This window comes from Rhamphochromis longiceps, linkage group LG9 (genome assembly GCF_057381845.1).
Source record: "Rhamphochromis longiceps isolate RC_006_pf linkage group LG9, R_longiceps_female_GT1.1, whole genome shotgun sequence".
NCBI classification, from domain to species: domain Eukaryota; kingdom Metazoa; phylum Chordata; class Actinopteri; order Cichliformes; family Cichlidae; genus Rhamphochromis; species Rhamphochromis longiceps.
The window spans coordinates 13233696-13259470 of NC_140565.1; the positions used below are offsets into that span (position 1 = coordinate 13233696).

At 39.6% G+C, this 25775-nt stretch overlaps 2 protein-coding genes across 3 annotated transcripts in view; one reads left to right on the top strand and one right to left on the bottom strand.

Moving 5' to 3' along the window:
- The first annotated feature begins 2243 nt into the window (after positions 1-2243).
- Positions 2244-12748, top strand: tecrl2a (trans-2,3-enoyl-CoA reductase-like 2a). The gene is made up of 13 exons (XM_085418350.1): positions 2244-2485; positions 6221-6271; positions 6452-6503; positions 7076-7120; positions 10392-10495; positions 10585-10700; positions 10877-10982; positions 11332-11404; positions 11489-11532; positions 11603-11660; positions 11778-11866; positions 11966-12011; positions 12151-12748. The coding sequence occupies exons 1-13, from the start codon at positions 2462-2464 to the stop codon at positions 12276-12278; spliced, it is 936 nt and encodes a 311-aa protein (XP_085274476.1). The 5' UTR covers positions 2244-2461; the 3' UTR covers positions 12279-12748.
- Positions 12749-13092: 344 nt separating this feature from the next.
- abca4a (ATP-binding cassette, sub-family A (ABC1), member 4a) overlaps positions 13093-25775 on the bottom strand; it is a 30707-nt gene continuing 18024 nt past the window's right edge. Inside the window, exons 22-50 of one of the 2 annotated variants that reach the window (XM_085418349.1) lie at positions 25498-25635; positions 24644-24822; positions 24297-24399; positions 23687-23892; positions 23352-23406; positions 23083-23163; positions 22270-22427; positions 21991-22115; positions 21714-21812; positions 21440-21629; positions 21195-21289; positions 21077-21109; positions 20755-20860; positions 20546-20620; positions 20262-20431; positions 19943-20120; positions 19715-19830; positions 17857-18004; positions 17614-17737; positions 17127-17256; positions 16866-16986; positions 16693-16755; positions 16503-16609; positions 16211-16352; positions 15985-16119; positions 15756-15859; positions 14737-14829; positions 14361-14610; positions 13093-14165 (exon numbers count right to left, since the gene is read on the bottom strand). In XM_085418349.1, coding sequence (XP_085274475.1) covers positions 14046-14165; positions 14361-14610; positions 14737-14829; positions 15756-15859; positions 15985-16119; positions 16211-16352; positions 16503-16609; positions 16693-16755; positions 16866-16986; positions 17127-17256; positions 17614-17737; positions 17857-18004; positions 19715-19830; positions 19943-20120; positions 20262-20431; positions 20546-20620; positions 20755-20860; positions 21077-21109; positions 21195-21289; positions 21440-21629; positions 21714-21812; positions 21991-22115; positions 22270-22427; positions 23083-23163; positions 23352-23406; positions 23687-23892; positions 24297-24399; positions 24644-24822; positions 25498-25635 — 3644 coding nt within the window. In that variant the 3' untranslated portion in view covers positions 13093-14045. Of the gene's footprint in view, positions 14166-14360; positions 14611-14736; positions 14830-15755; positions 15860-15984; positions 16120-16210; positions 16353-16502; positions 16610-16692; positions 16756-16865; positions 16987-17126; positions 17257-17613; positions 17738-17847; positions 18005-19714; positions 19831-19942; positions 20121-20261; positions 20432-20545; positions 20621-20754; positions 20861-21076; positions 21110-21194; positions 21290-21439; positions 21630-21713; positions 21813-21990; positions 22116-22269; positions 22428-23082; positions 23164-23351; positions 23407-23686; positions 23893-24296; positions 24400-24643; positions 24823-25497; positions 25636-25775 lie in introns of both variants that reach the window. The other variant, XM_085418347.1, reaches the window with a different exon arrangement.

Genomic DNA, 25775 nt, shown 5'->3' on the forward strand with positions numbered 1-25775 from the left:
CTGTTAACTGGCCATCAGTTTAGCATCTAAAGTTTAATGTGTGGTCCAAAAACAGCTGGGGATTGTGGAGCATGCAGAACTAGATAAACAGCCACAGTAGGGTCACCAAGAAATACTGACCACACTGACCAGCAGAGGACAGTCTCATCCTACATGGTATAAGGAACTCAAAGTGGGAGTCTGTTCAATATAATTCCCTAAAACATTATTCCTCAAGTTGTCATGTGTTATTTTTCTAATAAGGTATCTACTACTGTACAAGTAGCACCTGGCACATATATTCAGCTTTACATGTTAGTGTGATACTTGACCTTGGTTAACCTTTTATTAACTGTAATTAGTATCAGTAGTTTGCAGTCAATCAGTGGGAACATTCCTGAAAAAAAGTGCTGGTGTATGTTTTTAAGTGATGAGCACATCAAATAAAATCAAACAGCACACCACTGCATAGACTGAATCCATCATTCCTTTGGAAGTTGCTCGAGCGTTCTTTAAAAAAATAATCTAAGACTATCGAGATAATTTAAGGAAAGTTGATGCCTGAAAAAAATCTTCCACTTTCTTTGATTAAGAAAGATTTTCATTCTAGATATTTGAAACTTTCAGTGAAGCACGGCATCAAGGAGAAAGCAAGAAGATGAAAACAGTGCTGATAGCTACTGAACCTTTATGTCCACGGATATAGGTATATGAGTTTTAATTTGACAACACTGATTGATTTTGGATCTGTGAAACATCCTAGATTTATGATTAATATAGTTACAAAAAGTTAAATAACATATGTGCCACGTGGTATTATCAAATTACAAAGGTTATTCATTTCTGTATACCTGCTCAGGGAGTAAGAGGCTGTACAAATACAAATACAGATACCAAGTCTTATACTGTACAGTGAATAATCATTTTGACTGAGGCCTTTAGAGTCTGGTTTAGCATCCAATAGCCTTTCAATCCCACAAACCAAATCCCCCTCAAGTATCACAACAACAGAAGTGAGGAGATGTTCTCAACTTGTTTTTTGTGTCTGAATCTACCTTTGAAGGGGACAACTGGAGAAAATGCTGAGTAAGTGCATGTGGAAAAACTACTAAAAAAAAAAAGCAGGTTAGAAAAAAAATAACTTACTAAGCAGGCAATGCAAACTCAAAATGTCTCACCAAGGCTGTGCAGGAGGGGTAAGTGAACCCAAAAACAGTCTGCATCTTTGGGCAAGATACTGTACTCCGAGTTGTCCCAATAACTGTTATTGTCCGTGTGAATGATAGACAAAGTGCTTAAGTGTAGAAAAAAGTTAGTATAGAAAAACACTATGGAAGCACCAGTCCATTCATTTATTATGGACCTCAGTTGTGTAAACGTAGCATATGTGTTGTGCATACAGCATATAGAGCCGCCTCAGGAGTGTGTGGACAATCAGCAGAAAAATATTCTGTGAAAACATCTTTTATCCTTGTAAAAATTTGTTGTTGCTATTGCGACAAACTTCTTTTAGTCATATTCAATTTGGATTCTTTTCATTGCAGGTGTTACCAGAAAGAATGTAACGCTTTATAAGAAACCATAAAGTAAAACCTCACAAAATATTCAGGTGGAGAGACCTTAGAATTCAAAGATACTTTTGGAAACAACAAAACACTTTCAAAGTGTTAAAGGTTTCACTCTGACAGGATTCAACTGTGAGGATGACTTCACGCTGAAGACAGTTTTTCACCAGAATGTGTGAACTACATGCACTCAATTAAAAGTGATTACAGTGTGACTCCATAATAATCTACTTTTGTCCTCTTCTTGTGGCACAGCTCAATATTGCATTTTAAGACTTACATTTAGATTAATGAAGTCTCAAATATCTCAAATGAACTGACATTTTTCATCAGTATTTCTTTTCACTAGGGAGTTATAGTTATTTCTTGCTCTTCCATTTCTGCACTCTTAGCCACTGCAGCAGACCATTTTATCCACAGGAGAATTTCAAGTTTTGTGCCATCTTGTGTATTTTTGAAACACTACTGTTCTTGTGCATACTCCACTCCTTGAGCATCTCAGTTTCCAGTGGCCACATGAGCCAACACAGACTTATGAGCCAAGAGTGTTCTCCAAAGATACTTTAACAAACAGGGAAAAAACAGAGTGAGAGACAGAGGGAGGTGGGGGGAGGAGGAAGTTGGAGAAAAGAAAATCAAGAGTAAGACCACGAGCAGGATCTCTACAGTGCCTCTAGTGATTCTGTGTTCCCAGCACTATCACGGATAAAGAGAGGAAGGGTGAGAGAGACAGAGAGGGAGAGCGTGGTGAAGACTCGGAAGAATAAGGGTCAGTACAGGGTTTGTCTTTGAAAGGAGAGGAGCAATTCCTGCATGTGTGAGAGGGATCTGTGCATGTGTTTTGTTTGCTCATACTAATAGTTAAGGCCATTCTTTCACCGTGTGCACAGAGGACATATCAAAAATAAGCCACCGCCATGAGCCGGACCACCTTCTTTGAGGTAAGCCAATGCACAGTTTTACTGCTACTTGAATAAATGACACGGGCAACTGCCACTTCCTGATAGAGTGAGTTACTCCATGACATGTTGGTCAGTCACAGGAGCTCGTTCAGTGAGAGACTGAGATTACTGAAAAGCACCACTGAACGACACAGGAAATCATTCCTGCCTGTGGCCATCTCCCTGTACAACGCATCCACTTAACACACTGTTTGCTGCTACAGCTACACATGTTTCTTTTCCAAATATTTATTTATAAGTGACTTATGTATGTATGTATATATATGTATATATTGTACTATTCTTAGTTAGCGTATTGTCTGTCTTGTCTTAATGTTGGTTTAAAATGGAGCACTGTAACAAAAAATAATTTCCCCCAGGGATCAATAAAGTATTCTGATTCTGATTCTGATTCTGATACTGAAAGGCACTTGACCAAAGGACTCTACAGAGTGATAAGAGGTGCAGCCAAATTTGGGGAAAACTTAACAAGGCTGAAAATATTACATGTTGTTCTAAAGGGATCGGAAAGTTTATAAAGTCCAAGTTTATTGTCCAGATAAGCTCAAAGCTGGTGGTGTTTCTATGATTTTTCTGTAGCCTTCAGTTTTGGCTTAAGGGCCTGACAAGCTTTAATGAAGAAGCAGACAAGTAATTTGCTGTAAGTGCAGCAGGCCTATGAACTCGAGCTAATTACAACATGCTCTGGGAAGTGTGCCATGCTCTCAGAAGCTGTTATTGAAAAAACTGAGTCACAGTGGAAAATATGGAAATAGTTAAGCTTCCAGTCTTTACAGTAAGACAGCCAGAAAATCCACCTTCACACTGACTGGACAGTTTTAAAAATGGTACTGATCCTCTACTTCTGATATATAAGAAAAAAGGAGGTTTTGCAGGATGGAGGCACATTTGCTGTAATGTTTAACTTTCCTTTAACTTCAGGCTGCCATTAGATTGGCACTACAATATTTAAGAGAGTATCTTTACCTTGATGCCTTGGAGGCTTTTCAGACGTACTTCATCCTTCACTTAGGAAACGTCATTTTCAACTTCATGAAACAGCCATTTAAGTAGTGGACTGTAATTTGTGTCTATTTGTGTGTAGTGTACAGGGTCAGACACACGTGAAAAATTTAAGACAAACTAAGAGGTGAATTACTGTCCTTGACTGAAAGAGAAACTGTCTAGATAGTCTGTCTATCTTATAAAACTTAAAAAAATTAAAAGTATGTGAGGGTCATGCAGGACATTTATGAAGACAGCGAGATAGTGGTGAGGTGTGCGCTAGGAGTGACAGATGGGTTCAAAGTGAAACTGGCTCTGAGCCCCTTCTTGTTTGCACTGGTGACGGACAGGCTGACAGATGAGGTCAGGCAGGAGTCTGTGGACTGTGATGTCTGCCGGTCACATTTTGATCTGTAGTGAGATTGTGAGGCAGGTGGAAACGTGTCTGAAGAGGTGGAGGTATACACTGAAGAGATGAGGAATTAAAGTCAGTAGAAGCAAGACAGAATACATGTTTTTGAATGGGAGGAAGACAGCTCACAACAACAGTAGCCTTGAGGGGATTTGTTGAACTGGTGCTATATAAATAAAACTGAATTGAACTAAACTGAACAGTGAAGCTATGAAGAGTAGAGGTGGTGAAAGGTTAATGAGTTTAAATACCAGCCATCCAAAACAACAGACAGTGCACATGAGAGGTGAAGGAGACCGTGCAGGTGAGGTGGAGCGGGTGGTGACAAGTATGAGGAGTGATTTGTAGCAGAAGGATGGCAGCAAGAGTGAAAGGGAAGGTATAAAGATGCTGGTGAAACCTGTTATGATATATTGTTTGGAGATGGCAGCACTAATAAAAAGAAAGGAGGCCAAGTTGGAAGTGCCAGAGATGATTAGATTTGTGATTAGAAAGGAAAATATTAGCATGACAGCTCAGGCTGAGCGGTTTGGAAACAAAGTTAGAGAAGGACATGCAGAGGAGGGACAATGGATATACTTGACAAAGGGTGTTGAATATGGAGCTGCGAGGCAGGAGGAAAAGAGGAAGACCACACACAGCAAAATCTCCAGTGTTAAATTAACACTAGAGAGTGTCTATATGGGTCCACACCTCTGAGTGTTAAATACAACACTGTTGAGTGTTAAATTAACACTTTTGACAGTGTTATATGTTTAAAAGTAACCTAGTCAGTTTTGAAGATTAACAATGGCTAACACTGAGCAGTGCTGATTTTCTAACACTGGAATATTTCTAACATTTTGAGTTATTTTCCAGTGTTAGAAAATCAGCACTGCTCAGTGTTAGCCATTGTTAATCTTCAAAACTGACTAGGTTACTTTTAAACATATAACACTGTCAAAAGTGTTAATTTAACACTCAACAGTGTTGTATTTAACACTCAGAGGTGTGGACCCATATAGACACTCTCTAGTGTTAATTTAACACTGGAGATTTTGCTGTGCAGATTCAGGGATGAAGGAAGACATGCAGAGGGCTGGATGTAGCAGAGCAGATGGAGGAGGGTAGGGTGGAGATGAGCAGGTGTGGGGACCCCTAAAGGGAACAGCTAGAAGACGAAGAAGATTATGGATGAGAGTTTTCTCCAGTTTTATCAGTTAGTTATATTAGTCCAAAGACAACATGTGTTTGTTTTTTTTAATTAAAAAGCTGGCAAGCTCAGTTTCTCAGATTTTACCCAGCAAACATAAAATAAGTGTTTATTTAAACATTTACTTAAATTTCCCCTGCATCCCCAAGGCCTCTGCAAGCATGTGCATGTTCTGTTCAACCTGTGCTGTCAGCACTGCCGCCCGCACAGGAGGACAGGAAATCCTAATGATCGGTTTTACAAAGCCATGGCACATCTGAGTGCACAGTGTGCAGCCCAACGACACCGTGATGCTCTTTACCAGCATGCTAATACATCAGCGTGTGCCACCAGAATGCAGCTGGGAAAGCTGGCAGATGGAAAGCAAAACAATCCCATCTCCCACGATGCGCTTTGCTGAGACATGAGCATGATTTGATTCCAGATCCCGCAAGCATCCTCACACATCGCAAAGAGTGAAAGGGTGAAATAATCATTTTATATATGGAACACTGAGGTTTGCAGCTAAACTTTTTACTTAAACCTCTGTATGAATTAAATGTCCTATAAAACTTCATTCACTCTATCCAAAGAGGCTGATGGCTTTTATGTTGAGCTTTTCCTCATCCTCATTCCCTCTGTTGTGACTGTGCACTCAGCAAATCTTCAGATACCCATTAGCAGGTTATTACACTGTCCAGTAAAGGAACCTATTTAGCTAGGACAGCTCTGCTGAGCAGCACAGTATGGAGTGCTTTCAGAGCAAATTGTGGGCCCACCCACCCACCCTCCTTGCATATGCTATACATCACCGCTGACATGGTCTAATTAAGATGAAAACAAATGTGTGCAAGAAAGCATATCACTAAGGACAAATGGACACACTTTGCAGTAGGTATTTTAGGAGCAGACGTGACCACATTTTATTTGAGGCGTTTATATTTTATTCAAATTGTGTTTTTACAGTGATGATTACATGTGCAACAATGTCTACCTTACAGCTGCAAGAAAGCAATACATAACTAAAAGTAGCAATAGAGTTTAATCTTGTGCTACTGTGATCAACAAAGCTGAAAAGAAATCTTAAATCTGGCTTTTACTCTGTGGGTTATATACATTATAAAGGTGCCTCATTTTCTTTCTTCAGGTGGAAGTTCTTGATGCCAAGACAAGGGAGCAGCTTTGTTTTCTAGACAAGGTATGCTGACATTTTAACACAATTCAAAGGCCCCCAGGATACGTCTTAAGTTTATAATTATGAATAAATAAGGACATGAAAATGACTTTTCAATCTCATTGACACAGTGCTTTGTATTTAGTGCTTGAGTCTGACATAAAGTTGAGTTTATACTGACTGTAAACTTTCTGTTGCATTAAGGTGGAGCCCCACTCGACAGTAGGAGACATAAAGAGCCTTTTTCACAAATCATGTGAGTGCCTATAATAGTAATGTAGCGCACAAATGAGCCTGTTTAGATTTGTTAGAAGCACATGTGGCTGTAATTTTGTTAGTCTTGCTGTTACCTAGAACCCTGTCAATAAATAGAACAAGACTTGAGTTATACTATAATTCAATAAAACACAGAAGATCAGTGCTCCTAGTTCTTTATTATCTTTCACTGCATGTTTACTGTAAACAAATCCTTCAACTTGTGGTTATTGGATAAAAAAACATTATTACACTATCTCTGAATGAAAAATCTTACAGTTCCTCCTATTAAATCTCTTCACCAGAGAGCTGTCCTTCTAAAAAACAATTTTTTATTTACTTCTCTGAAGCCCACAGTGCTTCTGTCATCAGCATGTGTCTGGTCAGAAACGTTACCAAATGTCTGCTGAGCCCAAGGCCATCGGCATCTATCAGAGTAGCAGAGCTCAACGTTATTCCATTGTGATCAATTATTTTTGGGCCTGAGGCCAAAAAACTGTGTGTGCGGTACCAGCTATGTCCAACACTGCGACTGTGTTTGTGTGTGCATACGTGCTCGTTTGATCGGCACAGATCCTCACTGGTATCCAGCAAGACAGGCCCTGAAGCTTGATCCAAGTAAGTGGCTGTGTTGTAAATCTAGCATTTAGTGTGTGTGTGTGTGTGTGTGTGTGTGTGTGTGTGTGTGTGTGTGTGTGTGTGTGTGTGTGTGTGTGTGTGTGTGTGTGTGTGTGTTTTATAGCATTAAACACTACAGAAGGCAATGTGGCCCCAAAGTGTCAAGACTGGTTACTCAGTTCAAGTTTCAAACTGTCTAAAATATTTGGACATCATTACCCACAAGTACCCGTATAGATAAGTATGAGATCTTTTTTCGTCGTAAAGGCCAACATCTCTACAAATACTCTTGATTTTAGTTAAAACTCATTTATTCATAGATACGTCTGTATTGGTCTGTATCCATCACCTCAGGTACTGCTGTTTTGCAATGCTACACTTACAAAACTGGGGTGGGACTTAAATACTGTATGTCTAGCTCAGTACATTTGAATCAAGCTGTGAATTTGGGTTTTGCAATAAATCAACAAAAACTGGAACGTAGAAATGTTTGGTCTGAGATTGTGTTGTACTTTCCAGGCCATAAACTTTTAGATACACATGCAAAATTGGATGCCACAATAAAGTCAAAGCTTTAAACAAGAAGCACTGTGAGAGCACAAACATCTTCCAAAGAAGCTCACTCTGTGGGCGCTACTTACTTTTAAGGGAATAATTTTGTATATAATACTTTGGTTTCTTTGATTTTTTTTTAAAAATATATATTTAAGAAGTTTGTAGTGCAATAAAAATCAGATAAGGGAAGCATAGCAGATATTTACTTTATTTACAAGTATTGATTTGTAAATAACTGGACATGAATAACTCAAGCTTACTGTATAATATTATACTTTCATTAAAAATGTAACACATTTGGAGGTCAACTTGACAGATAGGCAGACTTGAAACGTAAAAGTGAGGTCAGAGGTCAAATGTGAATAATATTTAGATCCAAATTATAATGTGATAATTATAATGTGATATTTAGAATCCCCCACATTGATATGATGTTCTAAATGTTTTCAGTACAAACAAAGGCAAAAGCATTTTTTAAGGAAAAGGCATAAGTTCTATGGTTTTTTGTCACTTTCCTGACTAATTAGTCATTAAGTTGACCATGAAGACTTCAGATGACCTCATTGGATATAAGATACATTTTAGTGGATTGTTAATACGACCCCGCTCTACACCAGTAAAAAGTTTTATCACATTGTGACAAAGTGGCTAGGACTGAATTCATTTACCATTTGTTACTTGCATATATTGTTATTTTGTGTTCTGTTATCTAATCATAATGCTTTAATGTAAACACAGCGCATGTAACCTCACCTCTGCATACTATCCCGGGTCTGTTTGTGGTAGTATTGGTTATACTCATTACAGCAGTGCAAATGTTCTCAAAGCTAAATGTCACTTCATCATTAGTTGATTTGAATCTTTCATTTGTTTATGTAGTTTGGTTATACTTGTGTGTTCCTTTGTGCAGGTCCTATGTGTAAAACAGGTATGTGGGAGGGGGGAAATTAAGAACACTTAAAAGAAGCTTGAACAGTCTGCAGATGCCGTCTTCCTATCACTTTCCATGCTGCTTATGTTATGCTACCCCACACACATTAATTGAAACCTTTTTGAGCTATCATGTTTGCAGACAGAATCACACCCACATAATCACTACCAAAAACATCACCTCCATGGCAGAGAAGGTTTATGTTAGTATAGAAAGAAAAGTACGTGTGAGGAACACAGTTCCTAGTTACAGTTCTGAAAGTAAGCCTACACCTGACTTCTAAATGTATCTTTGGTGCTGTCAGTTCAGTATTTTCAGGTGTGCTCCTGACTTGATGGAGAGCTAAAGTCCATCAGAAAGAGGTCAGAGGTAAAAGGTTTGTGATAACCTACAGTTGGATGCATCCAGAATGCATAAAGAGGATCACACATCTTCAGTCCCCAAAGCACTTTTGTAGTGTTGCTGACCACTCAAAGTGCTTTACACTACAAGCCACATTCAGTTTTTTCACACAGCACTTTATGCTGCGCTCTATGTGCTGTGCTCTTTCAGCCACACTTATGGCTAATTCAGATTCACCATTGAATCTAACCTGATGTAAATGAAATAAATACAAACTAAACCTCTGCAGGTGCACGCTGTCTAGTGTTTGTCAAGCAAAAAATTTGATTAATCAAACAGACTAATGCGGACAACTGATGATATCTGTTTGACCTGCTCCCCTGCTCCCCTCAGGCAGGAGGCTCCGGTCCATTCGCACCAGAACCTCTCGCCATAAGAACAGTTTCTTCCCCTCTGCTGTTGGACACATGAACAATAACCATATGACTGTCCCCGCCACTAACACATGACCCTACGCTGTGTCACTGCATCATTCCATGTTTGGCACTGATCACCACCTGCACTCATGTATATATCTTTCAACGTAGCACTCTTAATTCTTATTCTCATGTATATATCTCATGTATATCTCATGCACATATCTTTCTACGTAGCACTTTTAATTCTTATCCCTACTTTTATTTTTTCATGTCTATTTAAGTGCTATTTATGACACTATGTTTGCACTGAAGCACCGCAGCAATTTCCTAATGTTGTAAACCTGCTCAACATTTGGCAATAAACCCCTTTCTGATTCTGATTCTGATTCTGATATGCCACCTCCTAACCCTAAAAATATCCTTGGTTGAATATAGGATCATTTGCTATTGATAAAAGTTTATCCAATAAGTTCTGGCATATTTATCTTTACACCCATCCTGTACTTCAGTGAGCAGTGAACCATTAATACATTTCAGCGTGCTGCTTCCACTATGAAATCTTTTGTCCATTTCTCCTTTATTGTTTTAAAGACCATTTAATATGCATCACTGCTCCATCCATTTCAGCCCAAATTAAAGCTGTAAAGGCAAATACAGCCTAACCTGATGTATGATGTTGGAAGGCTTTAGTCTTGAATATCTGGGATCTACCTGGCTGCTAAGAATTAGACAAGAGAACTTTGGTTCAAATCTATTTGGGTCAGTTGCCCCTCAGGATATTCTAAAAATGCTGCCCAATTAGTAGAGCAAATTATCTGTGGCCGTGCCCCCTGGAGCTTGCAGGTAGAGAGAACGTGTGCTGAAAACCTGAAACTCTGCACAGCGCTGCCTGTGTCACTATGAAGATTTCTGCTGTTTTGTCCATTTCTCAAGCCCACATTCTAGAGGCGATGATCTCTGTTGAATAGTAAAAATGTTTGTTGGTATTTTTCCAGATGGATTTGTTGTTTTTGTTCTTATACAGAGGGAAAATCACTCAGAGATGATGAAATCTTACAGAATCTACCAGTGGGAACCACTGCCACCATGTATTTCAAAGATCTTGGTCCACAATTAGGCTGGACTATGGTACGATTAATTCAACAGGCATATTGGCAGTTGTTTTTTTTAATCTGTGACACATTAAAAAAGAAAGTCATCTTTTCTTCTGTTTTCAGGTGTTTCTTGCAGAGTATATCGGGCCCCTTCTGAGCTACCTCCTCTTCTATTTTCGAATACCCTACATTTACTCAAACAGATATGCACTTAGTTCCAGCCCCCACCCTGTTGTCACGTACGTTGAAAATGAAATATCAACTACAGCACAAATTACGACAGGCCACGGCTAAATTAAAATTGTTCTATGATGAAAACATGCTATTCTAACTATTATATATACGTATACATGTACTATGCAAGAGAATGACCTGTTGCCAGAAGCCAGTCTTATCCCTCGGCTCTCTCTCTCAGACTGGCCTGCGTCTGTCATACCTTCCACTACACGAAGAGGCTGATAGAGACAATCTTTGTGCATCGCTTCTCACATGGGACCATGCCTCTCAGGACTATAGTCAAGGTGAGATACGTCTAAAGTTAAAGAGGAGAGCCTCTGATAATAAGCTCCTCTCTTTCACAGTGTGTGGCCTCATTTTTACTGTCCTGCACCAGTTTTTGTTTTTTCATGTTTTAATGTTTATTTATAGCTACAAGCATGTAGCACGTACCACTGCCAGTTTCCAATGCCCATCCACACAAGGTCCTTGAATGCACTATAATTCATGAATGTCATAATAAAGCTAAACAAAGCTTCGTTTGGCAATGCAGAATACAACTTGCAGTCTCTACACAGTATCTTTGTGAGGACTGGAACTTCACTGATCATTTTCACATTAAGTATTTATGTATGTGCTCATTTCGTCTTTCAGAATTGTGCCTATTACTGGGGGTTTTCAGCATGGTTGGCTTACTATATCAACCACCCTCTCTATACGCCTCCATGTAAGTCAGTCCGAGTATGCCACATACAACATGTTTTTCTCCTGTATTTTCATCATATCAAAGCCAAACTGTCTTTCTCCACAGCATACGGAGAACTGCAAGTCAACTATGCACTAATTCTATTTGTGGTACGTATACTAATAATTACACATGGCATATCACATATACAGACTCCTGATTTGTTTATTTCTGCTCTAGATGTGTGAAATGGGCAACTTCTCCATTCACTTGACTCTGAATAAGCTCAGGGGAGATGGTGAGTCGCTGAGCTTTGTTAACATTCATGGATGAAGCAGGGTCACCCATCAATTCAAATACTGTAAAATGAAATTATACATATGTAATCCGTTCACTGGACGAATTATCTTTGCAGGACCCAAGGGTAGAAGATTTCCTATGCCAAATAAGAACCCCTTCACCTGGCTTTTCTTCTTTGTATCCTGCCCAAACTACACATACGAGGTAACACGCAGCATTCAGAACGGTTTATCTAGCATTAAATTTTCATTCATGCTTGAGCATAATCTCACTTTCTGCTTGCACACTGGACATACACTGTAGGTTGGAGCTTGGGTGAGCTTTTCTATCATGACCCAGTGTCTGCCAGGTATGAGCTTCCTTTCACCTTTTGCTGTCACCAAGTGAGCATGTCCATAAATATAATCCATTGTGGAACTGTATGGTTGATGAGAAAGCCTGCATAGTCCTCTTGGTTATCCCCACATGTTGTATATTTTGTCTTTCAGTGGCATTTTACACATTACTGGGGTTTATTCAGATGACCATCTGGGCCAAAGGAAAGCACAGAGCCTACATCAGGGAATTCAAGGACTATCCCAGTCTCCGAGTGGCTATTATACCTCTGATTCTTTGATAAGGCTTAAAGCATGAACCTCATACAAAGAAACAAAGAAGTCTGCTGCTGCTGCTACTATGCAATTTTGTCTACAAATGAATGAGCCGAACTAGGAGGAAACAGAGCAATAATGTGGCTGTTTACGTGTTTAAGGCTTTAAAAAACATGCCGGAAACCTTTAAAGTCAGCAATAATAGCAGTGTTTAATATCAACAGAAGATTGGATTTCTTTCTCAGAGGTTGATTTAGCATTGTGATAAAACTCAGAGTTCTTCCTGTCATATTAGCTACGCTTTAACATTTGGATTTTCTATGTTTGATTCTTTCAGAATATTAAGGAGTGTTTGAGAAACCAGCGAGGAGTGCTGACTGCATATTGGTTTGTTAGCATACGTTGTTGCTTTTTATTACGAGATGAAAGTTTTCTAGTTACATGTAAGTGAAAGAAATTGAGCATCCTCATCCTCATCATAAAGTGCCTGCGGAAGCAAACGAAGAAATTTGAAATGTCACAGCATCCATTTAAGAGTGCGACATCACTTTTAAGCTCTCAGGAGGAACGCTGATAAAGCAGGTGTTTAATCACGCTAAAGTTAAGCCCTTCTAATGCTTATCTCAGATAGTTTTCTCCAGAGAAGTGCAAACTGTACTGACGTTAATGTACAGAGACTTTATCAGGTAGTCAGTGATAAGTGCTGCAGTTCTCAAGCCTATATTGCCTAATCTCAGGTTAAAACTGTTCTTTTTTTGGTTATAAAAGTGAATGCAAGGTCTGAATAAAGGTCCACATCTTAAAGAAAACGCACTTCATTATTTATTATACTCTGCCTCACAGAAACACGTCATCATCTTCTAATGACACTAGGTGCTGCAAACAAATCATGAGGACAAAGCGCAAAAATTAAAAATGAATGGCATGAAGAGATCATATTAATGAAATGTATTTAACAGCGCAAGAAGGATTTTGTAATGATTATGAGCTGTATTACACAGATCACCAATAAATCTCATGATGCTTCGAGTAATACTGCATCAATAAGGTGCTAAGCCTTTGCTTCTCTGAGCCCTTACTCCACATATCTAAAGAAGGCAGTGAAAGTGAATCTTGCTTGGCATCTGAAGCAAAAATATATATAAACAATCTATGCTTTCTTTACACACCCTTTCTTTACAGGTTGTTTTTTTCATATTTCAGTTGCACTGAAGCACCGCAGCAATTTCCTAATGTTGTAAACCTCAACATCTGGCAATAAACCCATTCTGATTCTGATTCTGATTCTGTTAAAGGCCTAAAAGGTGAGCAGAACGTGGAACAAATAGCAGGCAGGCACAGAAATGCTCCACATTTTCCAAAAAGTCAAAGCCCGCTAACATTGTTTACTGGAGAAGCAAAATCGAGCAGCATGCACTTTTGCCACGAGTGAAATCAGTTTAAGGGATCGACTTCTTCACAGGCTGCGCTGTGAGGTTAGAAGATGCAACAGATCGACTGCAACATTCAAAAGACTCCATCAAACGTGGATTTAAAACACAAAGGACTTCTTTTCCGCAAAAGTTGGAAACCAAAAGTTCATCCTCTGTTGGCATCCAAAAAATGATGCGCCTGTCACTGGTGTCTGTTGGGTTGGGAGGGATTTTTCTGCAGACTGTCTCAAATCAAAAGGTGGCCCCGATTATGCCGACTAGCTTTCAGTCCCCTCAAAGTACACACATCAATAGGACTTTGAACACTGGCTGCCAATGACATAAAAATGATCTCTTCCAGCTGAGCTCATTAAATTAAGTTCACCTCCCCAAAGACTTGATGGGTGTGGTATCAATATATCGCTGGACTCCAGCAGCTTTTGGATGCAATACAATACTTTCATCCTCTCTTGACTGCTGCTTGGCAAAATTCACAAACACCTGCAGGGACAAAGAAACAAAAACAAAGATTTGATTAAAGCAGCAGGTTGACATACGCCATAAAATTAGGAGCCAAGGCACAAAATGCAAAAGGAGGTTAAAATATGACCGACGTGCAAAGTCTTGCAACATAATGAAATAGATCTTTTTTCCATTTTATAATTCATTGTGTTGTGCATTTCTGCACCTATTTACCTGGTCGAGAGTGGTTTGTGACACTGAGTAGTCCTCTATTTTGAGTTTCTCCTTATTAGCCAGGACCATCTGAAAGATCCTAGCCAGGGAGGATGAGGAGATCTTGTACTGTAGCGTGTTGTAGTGCTTCTCTCTCTGGATGCAGCCAGGGAAGGTACTTTCCATGAATGCTTCAGCAGGGTTCAAGTCTGGGGCACAACCGGGCTTAGACGCCCTGATCTTCATGGTGACCACGTAGCCATCGCCAAATCTAAAGTGTGTAAAAAGTCTGGCACTTTTAGTGAAATAGTTACTGAAAGATTGGTGGATAGGAAAGGAGGAAAATGAAGATCAGGTATTTTGTTATATGAATAAATAATAAAGTAAAATGACCAACTTGTATTTGAGATGCTGAATAGTTCCCAAACACTTGAAGGATCCATTAACCATAATGGCCAAGCGCGTACACAGTGCCTCACATTCCTCCATACTGGAAAGAAAATCATAACAATTAGATGCCGTGCTCACTCACATGTGTACACACATAATACAGAGAGACAGGGGAGAAATCAGACGATCAGAACAAGAAAAAGTGTCTTTGTAAGTTATTTGGACACCATACACTGCTAGTATTGCCTCAGCGTAAGTTGTAAAGGGCATATGTATTATCTGGACACTGGGAGTGGGGACTTTAAAGCAGTAGGGTGGATGGTTTTCCTGCAGGAATTTTTAAGTGACAAACGTATTACTTCCTGCTTCCTAGTGAGATTTTGTGCTTTGGTTTATGGAGTAAAAAACAAAATTCATTCACCAGGTGTGAATTCAAAATCCAAAGGAAAATAATGCAGTAAGGTTATCTCTGACTTATGGCATATGATTTACTTTTCCGTCTTCCTTTCTGCATTTTCTCTGGGAAAACAGCCCAGAGTATTAAACCCATGTTGCCCTATTATTGGGGGTACTGTACCAGAAGATGCCTCTAAGGCATGGGTGTTAAACATAAGGCTTGGGGACCAGAATTGGCACAGTAAAGACTTCAATCTGGCCCGCTGGACAGCTTTGGAAAATGCGAAGGAGGGCTTATATGTTTAGGCCTTTTTGCAGCTTTTGCTACTGATGAAGACCTGCTCTCTGGCCTTTCATACACCAAAGAAATTAAATATAAATAAATAATTAAATGGCAGAACTTCTTTACACTGACAAAAAGTGGAGCTTCTCTGGACCAGACCATTTAAGATCAAAGTGTGGTCTACAGTGTAAAGTTTGACATCTCTGCTCTAAAGCAACGAAACATGTCAGCATAAAACCCCCACGGCATAACACAGCTGTGGAACGTAGGAGTCAAGCATTCAGATTTTTTTGCTTTATATGTCAGTTATCCATATGTATTTGTTTATGTTAAAATATATGCTTTACCTGTGTGACGTGAGGACCACGGCTCTTTTGTCCTGAATAACACTCATGATGGAGTTCCACAGAAAACGTCTGGAGAGAGGGTCCATACCTGTAGTAGGCTCATCCTAAAGTGCAGGAACAATAAACAAATTAGCTTTGGCACATTTGAATTTTGTCCATTATCTGCTTAATATTCTTATAACTGTAATATCCACTCATAACCCACTAATCCTGTTATTGTTGGACTCACCAGCAGCACCAGAGCAGGACAGCCAATCATTGCAATGGCTGTGGAGAGTTTCCTCCTGTTACCTCCGCTGTAGGTCCCAGCACTGTGACCTGCATATTCTGAGAGACCCAGCTTCTGGATGGCCCACTCTGCAACCTAAGTTAGAAGAAGATAAAGTTCCCCATTTCAAAATAATGTCACAATAAAACTTCATCCATCAACTGTCAGACCTAGTTCTGCATCTCACCCTGCTGATCTCAGACTCTGGCACTCCACGAAGGCGAGCGTAGAGGTGTAGGTGTTCTCTGCCTGTCAGCAGCTCATCTATGGCATCAAACTGAGGGCAGTAACCCATGTTCTGATGGACATCCAGGATATTGGTCAAAATGCTGTGAGAGATTTATGCAGATAGGTGAAGTGTATCAAACCTTCTTTTTCACCCAGCATCAAAGAAACTTAAAACAACGGCGATTATCAGCAACTGAATGTATTCGACATCAATGCTCAAATTCAGCACGGAACAACTGCGATGTACAAACCTGTGACCTGCAACCGAGGCTTCTCCTGAGGTGACATTAATGTCTCCAGTCAACATCTTAAAGGTTGTGGTTTTCCCAGCTCCATTTACCCCCAGGAGACCGAAGCACTGTGGATATTTGGAAGCAGAAAAAGACAGCCTTAGAGGTAACATACCGTACCATATATCAGTTTAACCAAACCTCTACAAACCTCTCCAGGTGATACTCCGACACAGATTCGGTCTACTGCAGGGATAATTGTTCCTGTGTAAGTCTGGTAAGAGAACATCAGAACAAAAATAAAGCTCAAACTCAAATCTTTCTCCAAAATCAGTTTTCTTTTTTTGTTGTCCACAGTGTGTCCTAATAAAGACTAACACTGACCTTGGACAAGTCTCTCACACGTAAAATGTCATTTGATTTTCCACTCTGATAAATTCGCTGTCTTTCCTCTCCAACATCCACGTCTTCATCCAAAATGTGAGGCTTTGGGCAATCGGGTATCCTGCCAGCGGGAAAAAAAATTGCTACTCAGTCATGGTTTGATTTGGTGTGTTATCTGGACAATGACTTTCATCACATGTGTAAATTTCAAATAGCATTTATTCATGTGCATCTAACAAGTTTGGTAACACATTTACTTGCCAGTTATTCAGGAAGAAGCAATACTGGAAGAGAATATTAATGATGAAATAGACAAATCCCTCAACACCCATGCAGAACAGGTTCTTCCCAATAAAATCCCAGTTATAGGGATCTGGACTGTAGTCCTCACCTGAGAAAATGTAGAAACAAAATTCCTATAAATCCTACTTTCCCAGTTGGTGCTTTTCATGTAAGTTTCTCCAGCCTTTGTAATGTGGAAAACACTGGAATGCATGAACCGTTAGATACACATCATTAATATTTCATGTTGCATCTTTAGTTCACATTTGCATAGCAATAATGCTGATTCTGCTCCAGGGGATCTTGTTGCCTAAGCAGTCTTTGCAGCAAGACTGCAGCTGCTTCGGGTCATGGTGGCAAATGTATGGTATGAGATTTCTGATGACCTCTTTATTAAAAAGACATTGTAGGATATTTTATAGCTACATGTATTTGAGGGGTATGAGTCTGTGTGGTTCATAATTACCAAAGCGGGCATAGACATCACTTATAGCTTGGTTCATAGCCATGTCTATGAGACCTCGGCCCAGGCAGTAATGGGGGAACATCAGCATCACCCTCTTCAACAGCTGGTTGAACCCATACAGAGCCTAGATAGAAACCCAACGTGTAATATTAAGTTTGACATTTTGTTATTTATTTATTTTTTGTTAATTAAGTTTGACATTAAAATTGGTTGAAGTGGTAGAAACAAACCTACTGGGCTTACCGTGTTGCTCTCAAACAGGTCCAGGATGAAGGTAATGGCACTGCTGTTGATGCCAATGAAGAGGTTGATACATGACAAAGAGACGTAGGCTGTGCTGGGAACACTGAACACGTATGACATGGGGTACATCATGGGTGTCACAGACCAGCTGAGAGAGAAGGAAGGAGATTAGAAAAAGGATCAATTAAAGGGAAAGCCCAGTGCTTGATGCTGATGAGAGGAAAACGCTGCAATAGATCACGTTTTATGTTTTTTTGACAGTATGTGCTCTCCAAATCTTTGCCAAATAAACAAAAATGCTGCAATATTTTTACTTGACATGGTATTTAATGACCCAGCCGGGCAATGTAGTGAAAACCTGATATACACGAGTTTAATAAGAATTCAGTGATGCAGTAGCTCACATTTAGGCCAGATGATAGGAAATATTTACCAGAGAAAGATTATAAAAACTCTACCCATGTAGACCAAACTCAAAACCAATCAATAATAAAATAATATTAGAATAAATATGTGATAGATATATGCAATATTAGAAAACCAGTCAGCTGTGAAATTAATTCAAGAAGTATGCTTGAAGTTTCCTTTTGATTCAGATCTACTTTCTTCTTGTTTTGTCTGTATTTCACAAGAATGCAAATCCAATGTAGCTCTTAGAGGACAGGCTGGAGTTTATGGTGTGACATTTAGTGTAATTACATTAGGTTACTGCAGGACACAAATGTCTATGGAAAACTGGAGACATCAGAGACTGGCTGCTTTAGATGTCATTTTTACTATTTTCAAACAATGTGGCTGTGACAATACCACATTATTACTAGTGACTGCAGGTGACGACTAATTTCTCAGTTGATTAAAAGAGAAGAAAAAGTTAGAATGACTAATCTAAAACTAAGAAACTAACTATCGAGCTAAATTAGAGGACTGTTTGATGGGCAGTGTCACATTCTTCGATCGTGCTGTTTCACTGTGTGTCTCGCGTCATTCATTATGAACACTGCCTGTTACAGCCCAAACGGTCGCAGAAGTAGAAGAATAAACTGATATTAAATATGATATGAAAACACTTTACGACAGATGCTTACATATTATTAAAATATCACAAATTAACATTAAAAAACAAATAAATCGCAGATAAAAAGTGTTGCGCACAGCGTTGTGCCGTGCATTATTAAAGAAGCACATTGTTCTGCAATTAATGACAACCAATAAAATAACCACAATAAAAGTGCAAATCTGAAATAACAAGAAACAATAAATCATCCGTCCTTGTCCGGGGCGGCAGCCTAAGCAGTGAAACGTAGCCACGTCTTTCACCTCATTTGGGGAAACACCAAGGGTTTTCCAGGCTAGCCGAGGGATGTGGCCTGGGAACTCCAGCGTGTTCTGGATCTACCTTGTGTCCTCCTCACCCAGTAGGCAACCACCTCACCTGCCTCCATTCAATATGAAGGAGTAACAGCTCTACGATGAGCCCCTCCCGAATGACTGAACTCCTCACCCTATCTCTAAGGGAGAGAAAGCTCATTTAACCACTTGTCTCCACAATCTTATTCTTTTGCCTTCAGAAAATCTCAAAAAATAACAAAAATCTCATGCCTAGATTAACATTTTTCCACAATATTGTTTGGGCTGCAGCCCCACCTGGTGGCAGATGGCTGAATAACAGCTAAGACAGTTTACTGGCACTGGGAATCAATTAGAATGTTAAGAACTGGATTAAATGACTAGTATGTCTGACACCGAGTAGTTTAATCATTGACAATTATTTATCTAGTCATGCACATCCATAATTATTACACCGTTAGTAACTAAAATCACACATGTAAAACAGTAAACTAAAAAGTTTAAAGCTTACCCGTAAAGCATAAGCAGAGCAATTAGTGGTTGGAGGTTGGTTGGTGAGGTGTAGCACTTCCTGTCGAAAAAGATGAAAATTTCCACCACCATTGCTGCACTGATGGAATAATTAACCTGAAGAGAGTTACAGAAATACCAGTGTTTACAAAAAGCTACTGACGGGTCTTCTTGATTGTACTGAAATCTCAGCCACTGTCACAGTCTTAATGTAATGCTGCTGCAGTACCATGTCCCACAGAAAGTTGGCCATCCAGTACACCAGTGGACTGACACCACTGACAAACTGCAGGTGTTTGGCCTGAGTGACCCTCTCCTGGATGAGATAGAGGACAAAGCTGGCTGGGACAAAGGACATGGCAAAGATGACACAAATGGCCACCACTGCATCCACTGATGTGGTCAGACTGGGAAAATGAGAGAGAGATGGATTTATTTATTTATTTATTTTTTTAGGAGATCTTTGTGCAACAAATATCTTTTTTGGCTCTCTTAAAAACCCCTTGAAATAAGATGGGGTGATAACTACTTGGCTGAGGTTGACTCACACAGTGATCTCAGAGAGCTGTTCTTTGGTGAGGTTCAGAGGATGGTTGATGGCAGTGATTCCATATTCAGCAAGGTTAGCTTCTCTGGGCAGGTTTGCACGGAGGATTGCATTGTTGGCCACGTTCATAAAAGATACCATGGCATGCCAGCCCTTATTGTTATACCACACCTGCAAAAAGGAATAGATGCTGCTGCTGATTCCTAATATCAAATTACAGCATGATCTTTCATATTGTGTAGGCAAGTTAATTTTAGAGACGAAGCTTTCATTTAATTAACTGACCTTGACATTGTTTTCAGTCTCCATGTACCTAAAGAATGTCCCTATATCCTCTAGCGTTTGTTTCGAGTATTTTCCCTGCAAGCACAAATTTGAGGCTTAAAAAATAATCACAAAGGAACAAAGTGATAAACATGCAGAAACAGAGATACAGCGACAATGACTCAGACCCTCCACAGAAAAAAACATAGTATTTGGCTTCAAAGGCTTACCCCTGTTACATTGAGCAGTCGTCCCAGCTGACCTGCTACGTCCTGGATGGTCTTTGGCTCCACCCCTAAAACAGGGAGCTGTGCTCCCACTGATATACCCCCGTACCTGGATGCCACACAGAAAATCCCTTTGACAGAGCCTTTCAGTAATCTGCCTGCTTTCATACTTAAATTATTACCTTATTTCAACCACTAGAGGAAGACCCATACCACTGCACATAACACAACGTCTATGAGGTGCACTTCAACCATGTCAGACATTTCCACTATTTGGACTGAAATGGATTTTCCAATAAATTAGTTTGATTCAAATTTAAATTACCTTTGTTCATTCACCCAGTATTTGCTTTTCAAGCTGAAAAAAAATCAGATGCAGTAATTAGATATTGTTTTCACCCTGGAGTATATTAAAACAACTGGCAAGAACTTGTCCAAAACACCTGGTTCTGATGATTCCGGGGTAGGTTTTCACCAGGTAGTCTGAAATATTCCTGCCTGTTAGGTCCATGAGGACATCTCCTGTTGACTGGATCCTCTGAGGAATAGGAACAGGATTTCTCTGTTAACACTTATCAGCAGCAGTGGATCGAATGCAGATGTAATTCCACTCATGGATCTTAGCGTTGTACTTATATAATTGCATGCACATAATGTGGTCATGTTCAGTATCAGTTACGTAACCTACCTGTGGAGGTGGCAGCCCTCCAGCTCCATCAGGACACACAGGAAGCATGGTAAGTTTTGTAGGTGTGCTGCACTTGCATTGTGGAGACGGTCTCAGGGAGCTCCACTCTGTGCCAGCCAGCATTTCTATGAGAGCAGGGTTGACCAAAGGCATCTCCCATTCTGTGGTGATGTTGTTACATGGGAAATCTCTTCCAATGGAGGAAAGGAACTAATGTTAAACAAAAAACACACAAGACAGTGCAAGAACCGCTAGTTCTATTAAGTTGACTTACTCCAGCGGTTCATCCGCCATGCACCGAGTCCCAAAGCCGGGCTTTTCCAACAACACCTCGCCGAAATACCTCATCTGAGCATCTGGAGGGTGCTCATTACTACATTGGGTAAAGTGTAATGAATACAAAATAGCAAAAATATGAAAATTCTATCCATTTACACATTTTACACAAACATTTGTTAAAAGATGTTTTATTTGAGCCAGACTGATCAACCCAACTGAACAGGTACATCTTCTCGTAACAGCTAAACCTTTCATGATGGCCTAGTGCATACCTGAAGAAGGTGTATTGTTGTCCATACATCCATGGGCTGAGGGTCAGGCTCGGATACTCTCCAAAAGGTGGAACGATCAGAGTGAATGTCAGTGCCAGGAAAACAAAACTGGCAGGCAGGACAATCTACCAAAAACAGAAAAACAAAAACCAATCTTACAGCTGAAACACATAGTGCACTTTGTTTGTTTCCACAGCCGTCCAAGGCAATGGTAGTTCTTAAAAGAATAATGATAATGACAATGTCTTTTATTAAGATATCATAAAATAAGAAGGTTACCTGGGCAATGAAATCTTTGTAAGAGCGTGTGGCATGATGCAACCTCTTGATTACCAAAGCAAAGAATTGTTTGGTGGTCAGACAGAGGCCTCTGACCTGGTAGGAACCTCTGCCTGCACTGCCTTCTGATGTGTCACATGTACTCTGGCCATTGGACTCTGAAATAAAAGCTTAAATTAAAATGACTTCCACCAGAGATCTCAATGCTAAATTACAGCCGCATCTTTAGTCTTCACTGTGACCGAAAAGCATTTGCCAGCAGTGCTCAGTAGCCTGACTTTGGCTGGCCTAATAGCAAAGCTGAAGCTCTCTGCATTACACTGTTGCCAGGAATAACCTTTGCCAAAATAAGTAGTAGAAACAAATACATAAAACGAGATTAAAAGAGTATCTTATAATCTTATAATCTTAAATGTTAGAGTTTCATCAGTGACTGATAGGATTTTCTGGCCTGGTGAGGTTCTAGTTAGCTGAAAACAAATGCTACAAGCAGAAGGAAACAGCTAGCATGGCTTTGTATGTTAGCCTTTTCAAATCTACTAATGGAGCCATTATGTACCAGAGTAATTAATGGTCACTTCCTTTGTGTATAAAATGTTTCTAAGCTTTTGAAAACTTTATTACAAATGTTTTGTCAGCTTTTTCATGTTTTTTATACATGCTAGGCTAACTAGCTGTTAGTAAGTACTTTTATTTTTACCATGCAGAAATCTCTTTATGTTATTTCCTTTTTAGTGTAACCTTCACAATAACTGTTGTTTTCCTCACAACAGCAGCTACTGGCCAGAGCTGTGAGCTTAAAGACGCTGTCACCTTTTAGCGGTTCCATATCAACAGCGACTCTGTTGAATCCACAGAGACTAGCTCGAGAAATCTGTTGCCATGATTTGTTGTCTGAGAGAGTTAAAGAATGGATATGAAGGACATAAAACATGATTATAGGTGGACACGGTTGGACTGAGAAAACAATCAGAACTGTCAGGCTCCAATCAGGCTTTGATAAATCAACAGGAAGAAAAGAAGTGGTGAAAAGAAAATTCTGCCCTAGATTGAGCTCTTTCTACAGTTTGTTCATGCTTTACCTTGAAAACATTTCCTCTTGGTTGCATTCCCATCTGCAGTGACCTTCAGAAAGATCTGCAAAAAAAAAAAATATCCGTTTTAATTTCAGGACATAAGACGAAGAAAGTTTAATGAAAAAAACATATAAAATGTATCTTTTTACAGAGACAGCCAGGCAGTGACAGACTGCCGGTTTTTAAAGATATAATAATTATTTTTTGCTTCTTTATTTCTAGTTTTATTTATGGAGTCACAATGTTAATTTGCAAATGTAAATGACTATTGATATTATTCCTATTATTGTAACTGCATGAAACTACTGCTTTTACTTTCAGGGTTATTTTTTTCCACACACCTCCTCCAGCGACGTGTCAGACACACCAAAGCTGCTGAGGCCGATGTCCAAGAGAGTTTCCTCCAACTCCCTGAAGAGGCTAGCATAAGCCCTGGGCTGGAAGTTACGATTGGGCAGAAGAAAGGTGAGCTCCTGGCCAATAGCCTCGATCAGGCGGGCCTGGGGCACATGATGATGGACCAAGGCTGTGATGCTTTCCATGTTACCTGCAGATAAGAAGATAAGATAAGAAATATATTTTGCCTTAAATCAGCCTTTTACACATTATTCTTTGCATTTAATCTGTTACTCAGTGCACTTAATTTTCACACTAACTAATGATAATGATTTTAATTTTATAGGTCACAGTATTTCACAGTGAATATAAGGTGTTTCTAGGTGTGTTGTCAGCAGATACAGTAACCAGAGTGACTGCAATCCATTGTAAAGGTATTATTCATCAACATGACAAAGGGAGTGTGCCCTATAGTCTTAATAATTAGATTAATAGCCTAAAAACAGGTTCAACGAAAATGACAATAGTGTCGTCATAACAAAGTGATTATATACTAATAATATAATGAATTAATGGCCAGCTTTTCCCACGGTAAGTCTTCTAAATGTGACTTACCATCCATCTGTCTGTCAGGGGTGTGACTCTCCTCCCGGTTCGCTTTAAATGTCGAACATTTCGAGCACACACACGAGCAATCCTCTGTGCAGTCACAGCTAGGCTGAAGGACACCGTAACAAGATATTAATGAGAAATCGCTGTGTCGCAGTGTTAAATATACCATCAGAAAAATAAGAAATCCCGCTGTGTTTTCTTTGTAATGTTGGGGGTTTTACAAATGTTATAAGGAGGAAGGAACTTAACTTTAAACCAGGTTTACTTTAATTTGCAAAACTACAACATCTATAACTTTAAAGAGGATAATGCACAAATATACAACAGGTTCCCTCTTCCTTAGTTCCCACCTTGAGAGTGTCATGCTTCATGCGGCGTACAAGAGTGAGGTAGAAGCCAGCACCAAAACAGTTCTTTAAGAAGATTGGGGAACCGCAGCAGTAGAGGCGACCCTGAGAAATGATAGCCACGCGGTCGCTCAGCAGGTCAGCCTCGTCCATGTGATGGGTGGACATGATCACTGTGCGCCCTGCAAACAGCAGAGAGAGAGTGAATTTAATAAAGAGAGGCTGAATAATGGAAATATGCGTTTGATTTAAGAAAAGCTTTTCAAAGCTGAGTAATAACTCGTTTTTATTATGGCGATTTCAGTGGAGCTGGTCTGATTGTGGTGTCATAAATCCTTCCCGCCTAAGAATATATTAAACACAGTCATCCATGTTATACTGGAGGCATCTGTCAGTTGTCATAGAAAATATATCATTTATTATATATTTCACTTTAAAGTTTTAGTTCAGCAAGGTTAAAGTTTATGATGGTGATATGAGGTATGCCAGAAAAGTGTAATACGTGCTGTTGGTAGTGGTTTAGTTGCTATAATGATTTGTGCAGGATCTAAGCTTAATTATTTGCTGGCCGTCTGGACAAACCAGTCAGATTTATTCATCGTCTAACCTCTACAGGCCATGTTGTGTAACAGGTCGAGCTAAGTGTGTTTAATGATTTTCATTTTAGATTTCTTCTAATGTGAATAGTCGGGTTGGGTAATTAATTCTCTGTATGAGCACTCTTGTACTCAGAATATTTTCGTGTAACACATAATAATGTTTTCTTAGTACAATCAACAATCGCAGATACAACACATTGGTATAAATATTTTAAAAACCTTACATACTCGTCTAAAATCAGTATTGATCAGTGTTACCTGCACGGTATTTGAGTAGCAGGTCCCAGATAGAACGTCTGGAGTAGGGATCCACCCCAGATGTGGGCTCGTCCAGGATCACCACCTTGGCCCCGCCAACAAAAGCCAGAGCAACAGACAGCTTCCTCTGCATGCCCCCTTGAACAGAACACCATCATTTATTGATGGGGAGTACATTATTGTGTGTGTGTGTGTGTGTGTGTGTGTGTGTGTGTGTGTGTGTGTGTGTGTGTGTGTGTGTGTGTGTGTGTGTGTGTGTGTGTGTGTGTGTAGTCTGC

Coding starts and splice junctions, on each gene's coding strand:
- tecrl2a (XM_085418350.1), top strand. CDS start 2,462: ATGAGCCGGACCACCTTCTTTGAG. Junction 6,504..7,075: donor GAGCCTTTTTCACAAATCAT/GTGAGTGCCTAT, acceptor TGATCGGCACAG/ATCCTCACTGGTATCCAGCA. Junction 11,661..11,777: donor GAATAAGCTCAGGGGAGATG/GTGAGTCGCTGA, acceptor TTATCTTTGCAG/GACCCAAGGGTAGAAGATTT.